Source organism: Anticarsia gemmatalis, chromosome 7 (genome assembly GCF_050436995.1).
Source record: "Anticarsia gemmatalis isolate Benzon Research Colony breed Stoneville strain chromosome 7, ilAntGemm2 primary, whole genome shotgun sequence".
In the NCBI taxonomy this organism is placed as follows: domain Eukaryota; kingdom Metazoa; phylum Arthropoda; class Insecta; order Lepidoptera; family Erebidae; genus Anticarsia; species Anticarsia gemmatalis.
In genome coordinates, this window is record NC_134751.1 from 3014478 (window position 1) to 3030909 (window position 16432).

General features: G+C 35.0%; 2 protein-coding genes across 2 annotated transcripts; one reads left to right on the forward strand and one right to left on the reverse strand.

Moving 5' to 3' along the window:
• Window positions 1–91: 91 nt before the first annotated feature.
• Window positions 92–12439, reverse strand: Oseg6 (intraflagellar transport protein Oseg6). Its single transcript, XM_076116505.1, has 21 exons — window positions 11965–12439; window positions 11594–11751; window positions 11144–11368; window positions 10607–10817; window positions 9948–10228; window positions 9310–9569; window positions 8548–8768; window positions 8017–8139; window positions 7564–7763; window positions 6899–7099; window positions 6069–6280; window positions 5640–5727; window positions 5279–5476; window positions 3919–4803; window positions 3715–3823; window positions 3354–3503; window positions 2948–3041; window positions 2749–2858; window positions 2057–2224; window positions 1834–1910; window positions 92–1653 (listed from the first exon to the last, which is right to left on the reverse strand). The coding sequence occupies exons 1-21, from the start codon at window positions 11977–11979 to the stop codon at window positions 1542–1544; spliced, it is 4098 nt and encodes a 1365-aa protein (XP_075972620.1). The 5' UTR covers window positions 11980–12439; the 3' UTR covers window positions 92–1541.
• Window positions 12440–13528: 1089 nt separating this feature from the next.
• ArgRS-m (arginyl-tRNA synthetase, mitochondrial) lies at window positions 13529–15717 on the forward strand. Its single transcript, XM_076116513.1, has 3 exons — window positions 13529–13687; window positions 13771–14863; window positions 15176–15717. Exons 1-3 carry the CDS (start codon window positions 13658–13660, stop codon window positions 15673–15675), a joined length of 1623 nt encoding a protein of 540 aa, XP_075972628.1. The 5' UTR covers window positions 13529–13657; the 3' UTR covers window positions 15676–15717.
• Window positions 15718–16432: the final 715 nt, after the last annotated feature.

Genomic DNA, 16432 nt, shown 5'->3' on the forward strand with positions numbered 1-16432 from the left:
TTCAGACATGACACAGATGCTGATAAAGATAATTAGGATGTTAAAAAACTACAGTGTGACCAAATATGTCTGAATATAAGGTCTAAAAAGCATTTTAAGTATCCATTTATACTTCAAAAATACGTATATTTACTAAGAACTCATTCTCCTGAAAAAGAACTTAGTTACATAAATAATGTTCTAGCAGCTTGTGGGTACGTATCTTTATAAACCAAAACTTCTTACACTTACGTACAAAGTTTGAGCTACATTACAACTTTATAGTAAAAAAATATTTCCAATAAAATAATTTATTGCTCTAAGACAAAGTGTTGTTTATACTAGTGTTAACTAAGTAAGTAAGTACACAAACGGTGGGCGTAAACTTATCACTGCAATGTGAGTTCATTAGCTTACTAACATTAGATGTTTTGATCAACAATATGTATAAATATCGCTATTATAACTACATAATAACGATGTACTAACATAAATGAAATAATATTGCATTTCAATAAATTCTAGATTTTAAGGGTAAAAATGCTGATCTAATAACTGATTTCGTAAACGCTTTTTGAATAAAAATGTTTCAATTTTATATTTAATTCATGCATTCATGTATACAGCGCAAAACAGACCAGCAGTATGCACATACTAGCCATACTATTACATTTTTATTCAACTAGATTAGGGCAAAAACTAAAATTTTAACACCTTAGAATACCCAACGAAATATAAATATCATAACCAGAACCAAATCATTCTTTCTATTAATTTTATTACCCAAAAATCGCCACAAAATACTTTAACGGACGGAATCAAGAGTCTTACTTTATCACCTAAATTAAAAGTAAATTATAATTATCAATACATTGAATGGACGGTACTTTATCACTCAGACATAACACAAAACGTGTCTACCACAAGGTCACACAATAAACCTTGTATGATAACATTAGGATTAATAATAAAGCTTATCTCTACAAACAATTGCTACAGAAATTCAAACCTTATTCCCTTGAGATAAGGTCTTCAAATTTCTTGTTTTTAAAGTAGGTATTCTTTATCTTATTTGTCGCGTGCCGAGTTTTTTTGTAAACACGTGTTAGGACATGTGTTGTGGTTAAATATAGAACGTAAATAAATGTTTTTTATGTATTGTTGTAGTAAATATTGAAATCGAGATCGATTGTACTTTGAATTGTGTTTGAATCGATTACTATAATCGATTGAATCTTGCTAATAACTAGTATTAGTAATTCTTACAAATGCACTTTTGGAATTTAAAAGTACATAAATACTGCCTTAAAATGATTAAATTCTATAGAATAATATTATATCATTAAAGTCTACTTTACAGAAATACTTCAACAACAGTCAGATAATATAACCTTGTGCTTCAGAATCATTTACTATCTGGCTTGCGATCCCAGCTAGTATAAAGTGTGCCAAAAAGTCAAGCAAAACAAGGTAAAAATACACTCCTATCATATTAGATAATAATCGTAAGTTTGATAGTAATTTCGTGAATAAAATTCATGAATGACTTACAATATTAGATCTTACTCCCCGGTATTAAAGTCCATATAAGCAGCAACATCATCAATCTTGACCAGACGTCGCCAGTCTACGTTCTCACTGCACATAGGACACTTGCCTTCTTCTTGTAGTATTCTGAAATATTCAAATATAAAGTTTAATATACTGATATGTTAACATAATTTAAGCTAGGTCTGTTTGAAAAAGCTGCATATTTAAAATTTAATTAAATTATCATTGTAAATGGCGAAACTTCGGTGTATTTCATGCACCTCGGCCTTAACCTTAAGTTGTAAAGGTATTGATAGAACTTACTCAACAAATTCGGTGAGTATCGCAGGAAAATCACATTCAGGGCATGCCGTCAGATCATCCTTAACTATGTGAAGGCCCTGAAAAATAGATTGTTAATTTAATATTAATTATATTAAATATTTTGGAATTGATAAGCGTGGTATGAGGTACCACACTGAGTTAGCCTAATCGCATTCTCATTCTAAGAGAAAAGAGTAATAAGTAAACTCATATAGTTACTAACAGTAGCGAGACAGAAAGGCACGATGACCTCACATCTCGTGCAGGTCAGTTCAGCGACGGGCAGGTCGGCGCCGCAGTGCGGGCACGGGGCCGTGGGCGGCGCCGGGGCCGGCTCGCGGGCGCCGTGCCGGACCGCGCTCTCGATCTTCTTCACGTACTTAGGGTCTATCTGGAAGATAAACCTATTGGTTAAACCGCTCGTTGGTAAAGTGACAAATTATAGATACCGACAAACAACTTGAACAATAGTGCTTGATGGCAGTGATCGATTTTAAGTGGAAAAATTTGGTGTGCTTGGACTTTACATTTCGATAACACAATGGTAAATCAGCCGACTTACGGCCAGTTTCTTCATACACATCTAAAGTATCTGCTAAAGTCATTGACTTTTGCTTGACATTTCTGTACTACAGGCAAATATGTTTCTTTATAAAACTATCAAAAAAATCGTGAAGAAACAATTTTGTTTTTTTTTTACTTTATCCTAAACTTTGACTGTTACTTTTGATGAAGAAACTGGCCGTATTATTATTCTAAAATGCGTGCACTTCCATTTGCTTCCTACTACAACTTGTGCTTATGTGGTTTAACGACACCTATAACATTACACTAATAAATAACTTCAAAAAATATATATGAAGACATATAAAACGTTAATTGAATTTGCGTATGAATATTGATCGAATGACTTACTTGTGACCGATATTCAGGCTGCATCAAAACCTTTGCCCAGTGATGTGCTTGATGTTTCAACCCCGCACGACTGCACTCGATCACCGTAGATGTCAAGATTGATACTTGATCTGAAAGAAAATATTATTTAAATAGAAATTAAGAAAAAAAAATAGTAAAATTGCATCATTTGTGTTTGAGGGTAAAATGTTTGTCTTACGTTGTGGTGTAGGAAAGAAAGTAACGTCAGCTGCAGTACGTAGAAGTAACCGCGCGGCGAGGTCGTGACGACCGCGACGTACGTGTGTACGGACCTGCAAGTATTTTATATTTTATCTAAGGTTATATATTAAAACATTAAATAAGGGCGTAATATTCTAAAATACCACGGAAAAATTGTCAAATTTATGTCCAGTACTAGGCTGAAAAAACCTACGCATGACGAAGATGGGTAAAGTTACAATACAAAACCTCTATCACCGTCAAAGGCAATATAAGACGAAGTCGTGTTTTGAAAATTCTAAAACTGCTCAACCCGTGACTATTTAGGTATAATTGGTTTCGAATGACCTGCAACTGCTGGAGAGGGTAGGTTTTATTATTATTGTTAAGTAATACCACTATACCAGTATGTAAGTGTGCAGCAGCGCGATGGCGTGGCGCATGTCGGTGGGCACGGCCAGGCGCGCGGCGCGCAGCGACACGCACATGGCGCGCACCACGTCGCGCGCCTCGCGGTACTTGCCCGCGCGACACTCCGCGCCCGCTATTATCACCTGAACATACACATGTATTGAATATTCATCAGTTTTTGGACATTTTATGTCAACGAAAATACTATATAGATTCTGCACTCTTTTTTTTTAACGACGTTTTATAAAGAGAAGCTGATTGGACTGTAATCGAGTACCCAATTCAATACAGTTTAAATTTATATTTTTCTTTTGTTTACCACTTATAATAATTAATAAGTAAATAGTGTCTTACCGCAGTTTTAGCAGCTTCAGTGAACTGTCTCTTAGCCATATACAATCGGAACAAATGCCTCGGCTCCCGCGGCGTACCATCAGTCTCACCAAGCAGAAACTCTATCAATCTGGAACCAAGTGATTTCTTGAATGATGACCAAATTCAAAGAACAAAATCACAACAACAATATAAATTTACGTGTTCTATTATAATTGAACTTACCGCCTGGTCAATCGTTCATCGTCACTAGCAGCTACAGCATCGATAGCAATACTAATCGCTTCATTCTCATCTTCCTCCGAGCCTCCACTCCTCAACAAATGAGACAACGCCTTCCCATACTCTCCAGCATGGAAATAAAACTTGCCAGCTAACAAATGACTCTTCTCCCCTTCAAAATGCAAAGCTAAACTTTTAAAATCCTCAGACCTTGCTTGAGAAGTCTGTATCAAAATCTCCCCATACAACTGCAGTTTCCCATTCTTCCTCGCTAAGTGAAAAGCTTCATCATAACACAAGGACATTACTAAAAACTTTATAGCTGAAGTCGGATCGTCACTGTTTTGAAAGTAATTGGCCACCATTTTCGCTCCTTGAATGGATTTTGTTTCTTGAACCAAGTTGACTGCTTCATCAATATCGTCTAACTTGTCCAAATTTAGACGAATAGCCGCTTCGTAGTCTTGTGCTTTCATATAAGATTTTAAAGCATCGTGATACCTCCCTTCGGCTTCTTTTGCTTTCGCATACTGTATATGAATGCTTGGAGAATTAATTTTGGGTAGTAACGCTTCGACTTTTAACCAAGATTTGAGTTTTATGTATAAAGAAGCGGCTTTTTCCGTGTTTCCTGCGTGATCGTATAAGGCCGCTGCGTGACTATACTGTTTTTCATCTTCGAGTAATTGTGCGCAGTCTTTGAGCAACATGATGTCGTGTGAATGTTTCATGGCGGTGGTGAGGCCCCTCATGACGTCACCACATCGTATCGACATGCGAGCGATGCCCGCTTCGCATTTGTCGTTGTGGTCCTTCACTTTGATGTCGTCTAAGTTTTCCGATATTATGCTTTTCTCGTAGTTTGTTAGGGCTTCGTGGTAGTCGGCTCTGTGGGTGTAAGTTCATAATAAAATTATTATGTTGATGATATGTTATTTTAGATTTTTATTAAGCTATATTCTTGAATATTTAATATTTAATGTGTTAATAAGGTAGGTTAATCGAGATGGTATAACTAAATTAAATACAGAATAGTTTTTAATTTAACTAACTCTTGAATATCGTATTGTTTTTATTTTATTTATTTAATGAGGCCCAATAGCTTATTGTTATTTGATAATTTATTATATTTTTATTTAGCATACATAATATTTTTAATTGAGTTACAGACAGCCAATTACAGGTTCTCATGTATTTGTGACACGTTATAGTGTATTGTAGGGGCAAAATATTTTCTTTTATTACTTAAAATTGAATTTTTTGTATTAGGATAGCAACTGGTAAATTTCTTACATTCTGTTACTAAACATTTACTTTATCGTGCAAATGTACTATTATCATACAATTTCTATAACACACTCACGTGAGCTCCAGATGCTGTGCCCTATGCAGCGTGATGTCAGGCGCCTTCCCCGGACACGACACAGCCGCTATCTCCGCTGCACGCGCCCAGTCCCCGCGCGCCGCGTGCAGCTCCAGCGCGTGCAGCGCGCCGCGCGGGGAACTCTCCAGCCAACGAGCCGCCGCAGAGCCCTTGCACAGGCACGCGCACAGAGTGCCGCTAGGAGATAAAAAAAGTCTTGGCTTTACATCAAAGAAATACTAAAACGATAACCTAATAGTAAATGTTTCAAAAAAATACAACTTTAATGTTTAAGATCTGTTGAACTGGTAAGCTAAAAAATATCGAGTAGAATGTATTGAAGTTTGGAATTAAAACTTACCATAATATAGACAGATCTTCGATATGTGACGCATCTTCTAGAGCCCAAACCATTGCCACATCACTAAGCCGAGTGTAGACACGAATCGCTACAAGAAAATACAAAATCTGTATTAATAAATTTTATTAAAAGTACCTAAAAATCACTTAAATGATACTTTCGATTTCTCTCACTTTAACTTTTCATCATTCTTAAATATATTGCAACATATACACTCGCGTACAACCATTCACATTGCTGTATTAACTCTTAATGGATCACGAAAGATTCATCGAAACATATAAAACAAACCGATACGTTATAATTGACTATTAATTTAACTGAATTTTACTAACAAAACCAAAAAATTCCATCAATGTATTTTCGTCATTATTGCATAACAAATATCAAATCATTCACATTAATAAAGTCAGTAATACTCCCACATACCAAACTCCACATTAAGTTCAGCAATAGCAGCCTCCCCCATCTTCCTCCACAGTTCAGGTTCATCGACCGCGTCACAAAACAGCCACGCTTCGCTAAACCGTCTCAACGCTAACAACTTCTCTATGTGCTTGCGTTGATTTGATAAACGCTTCTCCGTGTCCGCGTCTGCTAGACCGCTCGTGTTGTGAGACTCGAGGGATAGTTTTAATACCCTGTGAAGAATAATATTAATATTACAAATCTCTACAAATATGAGCATTTTCATAGTGCTAAGAAAGGTAGAAAAAATACGGAAATCACAATTTTCAAAATCTCGGAACTCATGATATTAACAAGAAAAAAACAGGTATGACTAATCAAATAAACTCAAGCTTTCAATGAAAATATGCATCCAGAACGTCAAAACGCAGCCTAGTGGTGAAACTTACGGGCGTAAGACATCATGGCAAATAACTCACAAATTCCTGTACTGTGTGTACTTAAAGTAAAACATCTACCATTTTGATACTTCTAAGTAAAAACATTAACATTTAATTTGAACAGGTAAAATACTATAAAGTTTTCATTTACAAAAAAGTAACCGAGGTAATCTAGCAACTTTACTACAGTAGACCTAACTCTCTCTCTCTCTCTCTCTCTCTCTCTCTCTCTCTCTCTCTCTCTCTTCCATGTTATGAATCCCATATGGTAGTGGGGTCAGCCTTCCTGGTCTTTCTCCTCCACTTCGCTCTGTTCTGGACATCGTCTAAGACAGTAGACCTAACTAAACTTTGATAATAATATCACTTATTTTAGCCGTAATTTATCGATACATAATAAAGTATACTCACGATCCCCCACTGCCATAACAATAAACATCACCAGAGAACAATATCAGCGGTATTTGGTTAGGCAACAGTGGTGTAGTGCCGACCAGGTCTACGTGTGATCCGTTGATAGAGTTAGCAGCGTAGTAGTAGGTCTCTATAGCGTCGTCCGTGTATATTATGAACACGTTGCGGTCTGAGAGGCAGATGTCCCAGATTATACCTCTGGAAGAAGGAAAAAACAAGAAGATGTTTAAGTTAGTTATAGGTATTTTCTACAATGGTATCAAACAAAACTTAGTGAAATGTATTTCCGTTTAGATGAATGTTTCTATTTACAAGAATAATGAGAGTTGTGTGACTGTGTAAACGCAAGTAAAATGTAATAGTAATTGTGTGTAAGGTATTTTTGATCTAAATTGTTTGTTTAAGTGTATTCGTCTGTTTGTGCGAGCAAATACCGGAAATTCAAAGGCATCTAGTTAAAAATGTATGAAAGTCAGTTAGAAAGAAAATGACACATATACTTTTACAGAGGCTTTAACAAGGTGCCATGGAAGTGCGAATGACAACAAGCTTGTTCATCAAACAACACAGATTCGTATGAATCCATTCACAGTCAAAACCGCGTTTCAAGGGCCGTGCAGGCGGAAACATTCGAAGTTTCCCGAAGCCAGTCGAGTACCGACCTGACGTCAGCCGCCTCGGTCCTGGCGACGGCGCACACGTCGTCGGCGGCGGGACAGTACACGTGCAGGCGGCGCCGCTCGTCGTGCACGCAAGTACGAGCGCCGCCGATGTCGCAGTACACGCCGCGCACGCCGCACACGTGCTTGTAGCGGACCGACGTGCGCCACTCCTCCACGCCGAAGTACTCGATGTGACCTTGCTGGGAGGAAAAACAAACTTTTAAAACAAAAAAAAAAATAAATTTGAAGTAAATACACAAATCAAACATCGTGGTTTAAGAATAAAAGTGCGCAGTACTCGTAACCAGCTATCCTGTATGACAGATTTATGAATGTAAATGCAGCCAAAAAAGTTGATAGGGATCGCAACAAGTGGCGTCTCAGCTTTACCCATGGGCAAAAAAAAAATATTTTATGTAGGTATTCGAAACGGACAATCAAAATAATACTTACATCGGTTACAAATATGAAGAAATCACTGGTCAGGTGTATGTCCACAATTCTGGCTCCTTGCATGTGTGGCTCTGGGAATAGAATAGCTTCCTTCTCAGCTTGAGACGGCTCCACTTGGTCAATCTAAACAAACATGTAGATTATTAACATCCTATATTTTTATATTCAAGGATCAAAAAATATTCGTCGCCCAATATCTGGATGAAACGACCTATTTTGTATAACATCTTTTTTAAACTCGTACGCGTTTAACCTTTCATCGCGAAATCATTATTCTCACTTAATTTGAACTTAACAGTAAAATCCATCTTGCGATATAAAATACCAATAGCAAATGGCCTTACATATAACCACACTTAACTGTAGGTAAAAAAGAGATTAAGACTCAGTTTCAAGTTTTCAGTTCCTTAATATGATTGACAGTTGTTTTCAAACATTTGCCGTGATCTCATCTACTGGATTAGTTATTCGTCACATGTCTATCAGCCGCAAAGATAAAGGCAAGTCTTCAAATACTTTTTCACAACTCACTGCATGCAACATAGCTCTTCCTTGAAACAGCGCAGCGGCATAATCCCCTGCTAAAGTGATGACGTCAATAGGACCAGGGTACTGTCTCCTCGTAGCCGCTCCACCGGCGAGAGGGTAGAACCACGCTAGGGAACCACTGGCGCAGCAGACGTGGGAACCTCCTAGTGCAATCACGGAGGGTTCCGTTGGGAGAGTGTAAGTGGCGAGGGCTGTTGGTTCCGCTAAAATAGAAAAATAATTTGCTAGTTAAGTTAACTTACTGAAAAATGAAGAATGAGAGAAAATCTTCATTAATATTATTAAATTTTTAATTTGAATGAAAAATGAAAGTTATGAAGAAATAAAATTCGTGTGATGAAAGTGACGGTAGTTATAATTTTTTATTTTTGACATTTACGAGCAGAAGGACAATCACAAGCAGCCTACGCTCGTATGTTTATTGTATTTTTTTATTAAAGCGTGTTTTTTTTAATTTTTCAACTGAAATATCGTTTATCCTAGAAAACTTGGCTTTAAAGTTATTCTTTTTAAAGCGTCTTTTAAAAAAAAAACTTAAATAGGTAATATAGGTATACAAAATAATAAGACAAAAAGGGTTTTTTGTCACAAACACTGTAACACATTAATATTACACTAAAGTTACACATAAAAAAAAACAAAAACAGATTAAACGGGAAGTACTTCCACATACACACAACACACAAACCTAATTAAGCCTCAATAAGCGACTGTTGAGCTCTCTAATTACCACTTAATACTTACATTTATTAACAGGTTCAGGCTCATCCCCAACAGCAATACACTGGTACACCGTCGCTTCAGTCAAACTGGTCAGTGTAATGACTCTAGTCCCGTACGCCGCGTGTAAAGGCGGCAGAGCGGTTACGTACACGTTCAAGTACGCTCTCCCGGAGGTCGCGAGGAGCCGCCCGTCGGAGCTCCAAGCGCAACGTTCCGCGCCACCCGCTGGCATCACCGAGCCTGATACTTCGCCGTTGTTCCATATTGCTATTAGTTTTAATCTAAAAATATTTATAGTTGATACAAACTAATGAACAGTAACATTTTATGTAAAAAAAATGAAGACTAATGATGATTGATCAGAATAGGGTAGTAATTGACTACCAGTCAAATCAGCTACTCTTTATGAAATGTCAAAATAAATACAAATTTTATATTTTTTTGTTAACCCAGTCAACTACCGTATTTATTTATGAAATGTTCATTATTATTAATGTCGTACTAAATGTCCATTATTTATGGAGTATACAACTTAAAACATAAAATTTGATATAGACATGGTAGCGCCTGTGCAATTTTTATTCAAAATCTATTTACTAAGTTCCAAAATAATTCTAAAAGGAAAAAACACAAATTCTATAAAAGTATATGCAACTCACTGTCCATCTCCACACGAAGCTGCCAGACCATTACAAACAGCCACATCAGTCAAGTTATCTTTGTGATTCTTCACTTGAAACAGTTCCTCCCCAACTTCCTTGATATGAGTAGATATAGCTATGATGAACCCAGCACTGAATCCTATGAGAATGTACCCGTCTCCGTACCATTTGTATGAGACTATGGAACCGTAGCGCTGTTGAAATGCTAGCTCAATAGGATTCTCTGGGTTAAGTAGGTTGTAGAGGTATAATGTGCGCTTGCCTACTACTAGGCTTATCTGTAAATAGATATAATTTGTAGTTTAGATGACATTTTAAACATGGGCAGAAGTTCACAAGCAGTGTAATTGTATTTTTTCCCTTAATCTATTACTTTATTCATGGCTAATGATAAGAGAATTTAAAAAAAGTACCTAAACAATAAGTAGGTACCTGCATTTAAAACACTCCTTAATTTTTACACACAAACAAGGGAAGATTGTCATGTTATTTATAATTTTAATGTTTTAAGAATAACAATAAGAACATTAGAATTTCTCCATTTAAGGCCAACACAAAATGTGCCACAGCGGATAGTGTAGATGTTGAAGGTAAAAGTTTTATTTGGACTACTAAGACCTACAAATAAATATTTTCTATAGCTGGATATAACTCACTGTATTCTCCCCAGCAACTCTTTCATCAGTCTTCATCTCAGAGAACTGCAAGTCATTGGGTGAGTCTCTCAAAGAGATCATCCTCAATGTATCTCCATCTGAATTGTTGATTGAAAGACTCTTGTCTTCTGAAGCCAGGACTAGTATACTGTCCTTGTTCCATGCAGCACAAGTGATCTTCTTTGTATGTTTGCCTATTATTGGTATTCTCCTAAAAGTTTATACAGAAAAACCCAATTAGTGTATGTATTGCTGAGTTGGGTACTGTAATTTACTAGGGATTTTTGGAAGTTGATTCATAGATAGCCACTTAATATCAAGTCATATTTATCCCATTACGACTGGAGATACTAATAAACATTTCATTAATATGAATTTTTGCCCTCTGCCTAACACTTTGGATGTATGAAAACAATTTACAGTATAAAAAGTGAAACCATGTCTATCTATCAACTACCTCTTATACCTTATAGAATAGGTTCCACTTAAAATAATAAAATCCTTATCTTATAAGAAAATTAGACATAAAATACATACTTAGTTGTATGATGATTATATAAAGCAAGGTTTCCTTTCTGTGTTCCCACAGCTAGTAGTGGTTCTCCAAAGGCCCATGCAAGACATGACGGTGGCTCTCGGAGCCCTGTCTCTATGTTAACTCGCTTGTTAGCATGGCACTCCCATAGTAAAACTGTGTTACTGTTTGGAGTTATTATAGCTAGGTAGTCTCCATCATGATCCCATTCCATAGCTGCACATAAACTGGAAGGTGACAGACAAAAGTATTAATGTCAATGTATTTATTTAAAAAAATGTCATGTACATAGTAGTCATAACCGGCAGTCCTGTATGACAAGATGTATGGATGTACATGAAGCATAGAAAGTTTGTAAGGATCTTACTAGATAAAGTTCTTTAGTCTCTGCCTCATCCAATGTGAAAAAGGTGTGATATTACGTATGTATTTATAAATCAAGAACCACAAACCCTTGCAGTTTCATCCTCTCCATCAGTTGCCCAGATCTATCATGGATAGCCACTGTGGCATCAGTACCAGTAGTGGCCAGGAGAGAATGAGACTCTCCTTTCTGCCACAGAAAGTACAGCTCTCCAAGCCCATGAGGCTGCTCTATCGTGTATAGCAACTAAAATAAAAAAAATATTAGAAGCTTTTAAAGCTATGCAGCTATCCTTTATGATTGAAGAGATATGATAGTTTAATACAAAGCTTATGCAGCTTTTATGCTATAGTATCTTAAAATATACTAATTTTCGTTTTGAGTATTCACAATAAGTAAGAAGTACAACTGTTATGATAGTTTTGGTCTAAAACATTTTGTTGGAACTAAATATCTCACCTTAGGACTGGTCATTTTATTTATTATTCCACTTTTCTTTTTCCACTGCTCATAAGTATTTACAGTATAGTAGTTTTTGTAAAATTACATCAACAAATTGCATACATTCTCTCACAAATTGTCACATTGTCAAATATTTCTGTTGTCGTATTTGTATTTACATATTTTGTTGCTTAGCAACAGAAAAAAGCTGTCTACGTAAATCCTCTTTAACCATTTCATATCATAAGAGAATGCAAATAAATACTTCGTGATCTCATAAATTATTATTAATTCAATACTCTCTCTTAAACAAAATCCCTTTTAAAATTTTATAATAATTTAATATAAACCTAATTAATAGTATTAGTAAATTAACTTGATATCCATTTCAGCCAGGCATGCAGGCAGGCAGGCTCAGTTGCTAATGCTATGTCCACACTAGCCTAACTAATGCCAACGAGCGCTTTTGGGCGGGAACAGTGTAGGTACTGTGTATTCGTTGCTAGTTGCCCCTGAAGACACAATAGCAAATTATATCCCGTAATTTTCAGTAAATCTTTGTTGGTATATAATCGAGAAGAGATTTTAACGAGGTGTGAAGCATAATTATTATCTTTTGAGTTCAATCCAATTGATCTATTTGCTTCATGTTGCCGCCATACAGGAGATTTCACGAACAAACAGACATTAGACATGTCATGTCTTTTGTTCGTCGGTTCGAACGCAGCATAACTCTTTGCAACAGCTTTCCACAGATTATGTCACGTTACTACATCGAAATATTAAAAAATAACGCAGGCCGTGTTTATATATTCATATTCATGTTAATTAACAATGTACCTATGTAAGTAATAAATAAGCAGGTGATCTATACTTTTACACAACTCACTAAAAGAATTCATTAGAAACTTTTTCAACCAAAACCAAAAGTAGTTCAAAAAGGAAAGGGGAACTATTTTAATTAAGTATACCTATATGTTCAATAAGGTGAAATAGGTTTTCATGAATTTCGTTTTAAGATTCTGATTTTTTTTGTAAAATATCACCATAACATTGAAGTAATAAATCTGAATTGTAACTAGCCGGGTACTAGAAAGCAGTTCATTAATAATTAATCAGCTGATCATTACATTTTTCAGCGTAAATATAAATGTTGATAAGAGTCTGGTGCTCTGTGACTGTTCCACTATTCACATCGCCTGGTAGGACGGTAAACAGCACAAGTTCAGTAGCAGCAGTAAAAATCAGTGGCAGAACTTCAGCTTGTCGAGGTCTTGATAAAATAGCGTAGTAAATAGCTGATAAATGTAATAATATAAATTTCATGTATCAAAATGTAACAAATTATAAGTGATCTTTGACATTAACAACAATAAGTTTCAGTATAATAAATTTAATGTCTATATTGCATGATCTATATACTACGCACCATGAATTTATATGTATCTATTCTTGTCTGAAATTCCGAAAAAATGGTACGTACATGGTACATGAATTCAAAATTGGCACAAATAAATAATATCCCTCTTACTGTCGTAATCGGTTAAAACCTTTTTACGTTAGCAAGTGGCAACATTACAAATGTCATTCTCATGTTTACAAAACTTATGAACTCTGTTCTTTGACTTTCTAAAATGAAATGAAATCAACTTTCTATTATTAATTGATGTAAATATAGGTTGTATTGTATTAAAAGACTCAATTGTAAACTATGAAACCGAAAATGATGTTAATCAACAAGGTCTTTTAAAATCATAACCTGCAACTTCAAATAGAAGAAACCTAGATGCAAAGAAAGTATTAATGCCTTATAATTAATTTCAGATTCTTCCTCATAATGTGGACAGAAATATCGCATTAAGAAACCTAAAAAATGTACAGATATCATACAAACACGATGAGAATAGATTCGTAGTAAATGTTCTGAACAGATTAGGTCAGGGCACTGAGACAAAGAACAATGAACAGCTTCAAAATGGAACATTTAATGTTGAAAGGAACACATTCATACGAAGCGTCGTCAAAAACGTCATTTCTCCCGACTTTGACACAGAAGTGAAACCAAAGAAAATTGTTATTGACTTCAGTTCGCCAAACATTGCTAAACCATTTCATGCTGGTCATTTAAGGTCCACAGTCATAGGGAATTTCATATCAAATCTATATAGTTATTTTAATAACAAAGTTACTAAACTAAATTATTTAGGAGATTGGGGCACACAATTCGGCCTGTTACAATATGGATTGAAAGTAAAAAATTTGGATGTAAATGAACTTAAAAGTAATCCATTAAAAACACTTTATGAGGTATATGTTCATGCAAACCAATTGGCTGCAACAGATGAGAATGTAAGACATGAAGCAAGAAAGTACTTTTCAGATATAGAACATGGGAGAACAAGTTTGGATAACTGGAAGAAAATCCGTCAAGTCACTGTTGAAGAGTTAGAAAAAGTATATGATAGACTAGGCATAAAGTTTGATACTTACCTTTGGGAATCAGACTACAATGGAGGAATAATAAAACCAGTAATGGAATATCTAGAAAGAGAAAATATAATTAAACAAGATGAAACCGGAAAGAAAGTAGCCACGATAAATGATAGGAATGTGACTGTCTTGAAGAGTGACAATTCTACAATGTATTTGGCAAGAGATATAACTGGTTTATTAGATAAATACAAAAAGTATGAATATGACAAGATGTTGTATGTAGTAGAAAATGCACAGACTGCATATTTCCGTGACTTATTTGAGTTGATGAAACAAATTAACAAGGAGTGTGTGGAGGGATGTGAGCATATAAAATTTGGTAGAGTCAGAGGAATGAGTACCAGAACCGGCAATGTAGTGTTTCTGACAGATATACTGGACGAAGCCCAACGTAAAATGCATGAAAAGCAAACACAGTCCAAAAGTAATTTTATTTTTGTATTATAAATATTTTTCCTGTTGACAAATACATAATGAAATTTTTAAGGATCCATAATTCTCAGAATCATAAATTGTAAGACAGGTGCAAGACCTAGAGATATACTTAATTAATAGAATGAAGAGAGTAATAATGTCTTAAAGTCTTAATCTTACACCATAAGTAGCAATAAAGTCCAATATGTAAATGTATTGCACAAGTTCAATCTAACAAGTGTTTGTACAGTTTATATATGAACAGTTATGAAAAGGTTTCTTGAAACATTTATTTGAGTTAATGTAACTTGTAATTTTTCAGATACGCGATCAACAGCTATGAATGAGGAGACTTGTGACATACTTGGAACTACAGCAGTAATAATAAACGATTTGAAACAGAAGAGACAAAAAGACTATGTGTTTGATTGGGACAGAGCTCTTCAAAGTGAAGGCGATAGTGGCATCAAATTGCAGTATCTACATTGTAGGTTATGGAGCTTGGAACGAAACTGCGGTGTTTCATTACCAGATGTCTGTGAACCTGATCATTTGTCTGAAGAAATTATAGGCGATGTTATTGCTGAAATAGCTAAATTCGAATCAGTATTACATAGATCACTGGATGAATACGAAGCTTGTATTTTAGTCAATTACTTGTTTCGTCTTGCCAGACATGTAAATAGAATGTTTAATGAAATTAAAGTTAAAAATGTTGATAGTGACTTAGCAGCACAAAGGTTACTTGTATTTCATTGTGCTAGGCTAGTTGTTAGAACAGGATTAGATATTTTAGGCGTAAGACCTTTGGATAAAATGTAAATATTGCAGTTAAAATTAAATACAACTAGTTAAAGTATGTAATTTATCTAAATTTGTTTTATTCGTTTCGGTCCAACCATTTTATGCGATCTATGAGTAATGCAAAGAAACATTGCGCAATAAGCAAATGTTCGCCGTACATTTTAAATAAATTTTAAATCAATTAAATTAATATACTGTTTTCGATAGAAATTCTGAATCTATACTAATATTATAAAGCTGAAGAGTTTGTTTGTTTGTTTGTTTGTTTGAACGCGCTAATCTCAGGAACTACTGGTCCGATTTGAAAAATTCTTTCAATGTTAGATAGTCCATTTATCGAGGAAGGCTATAGGCTATATAACATCACGCTACAACCAATAGGAGCAGAGTAGCAATAAAAAATGTTACAAAAACGGGGAAAATTTTGACCCATTTTATCTTATGTGACGCAAGCGAAGTTGCGCGGGTCAGCTAGTTTCATATAAGATTCCCATCAATATGTATCGATAAAATAATATTACGATTTCCCTCCATTATTTTATCGATATTTTTGAGACGTGTTCTTGCATACAGATAAAAAATAAATAAATCGTTGATTTTAATTTAAGCCAATTCATTTAAATGTGACTAAATAGAATATTAGAAAATATTCAAACATTAATCAGTTCCTGAAAATAATTATATTTAATCGCTATGTTCAGTAAGTTTTATAAAGTTTAATTAAAATTTCTTAATAAGAATTATACAAAAATAATTGTAATATGTAAGTACATTA

Coding starts and splice junctions, on each gene's coding strand:
- Oseg6 (XM_076116505.1), bottom strand. Junction 2,225..2,748: donor AGCCTGAATATCGGTCACAA/GTAAGTCATTCG, acceptor TTTATCTTCCAG/ATAGACCCTAAGTACGTGAA. Junction 1,654..1,833: donor ATACTCACCGAATTTGTTGA/GTAAGTTCTATC, acceptor TGAATATTTCAG/AATACTACAAGAAGAAGGCA.
- ArgRS-m (XM_076116513.1), top strand. CDS start 13,658: ATGAAACCGAAAATGATGTTAATCAACAAG. Junction 13,688..13,770: donor AAATGATGTTAATCAACAAG/GTCTTTTAAAAT, acceptor AATTAATTTCAG/ATTCTTCCTCATAATGTGGA. Junction 14,864..15,175: donor AAAGCAAACACAGTCCAAAA/GTAATTTTATTT, acceptor GTAATTTTTCAG/ATACGCGATCAACAGCTATG.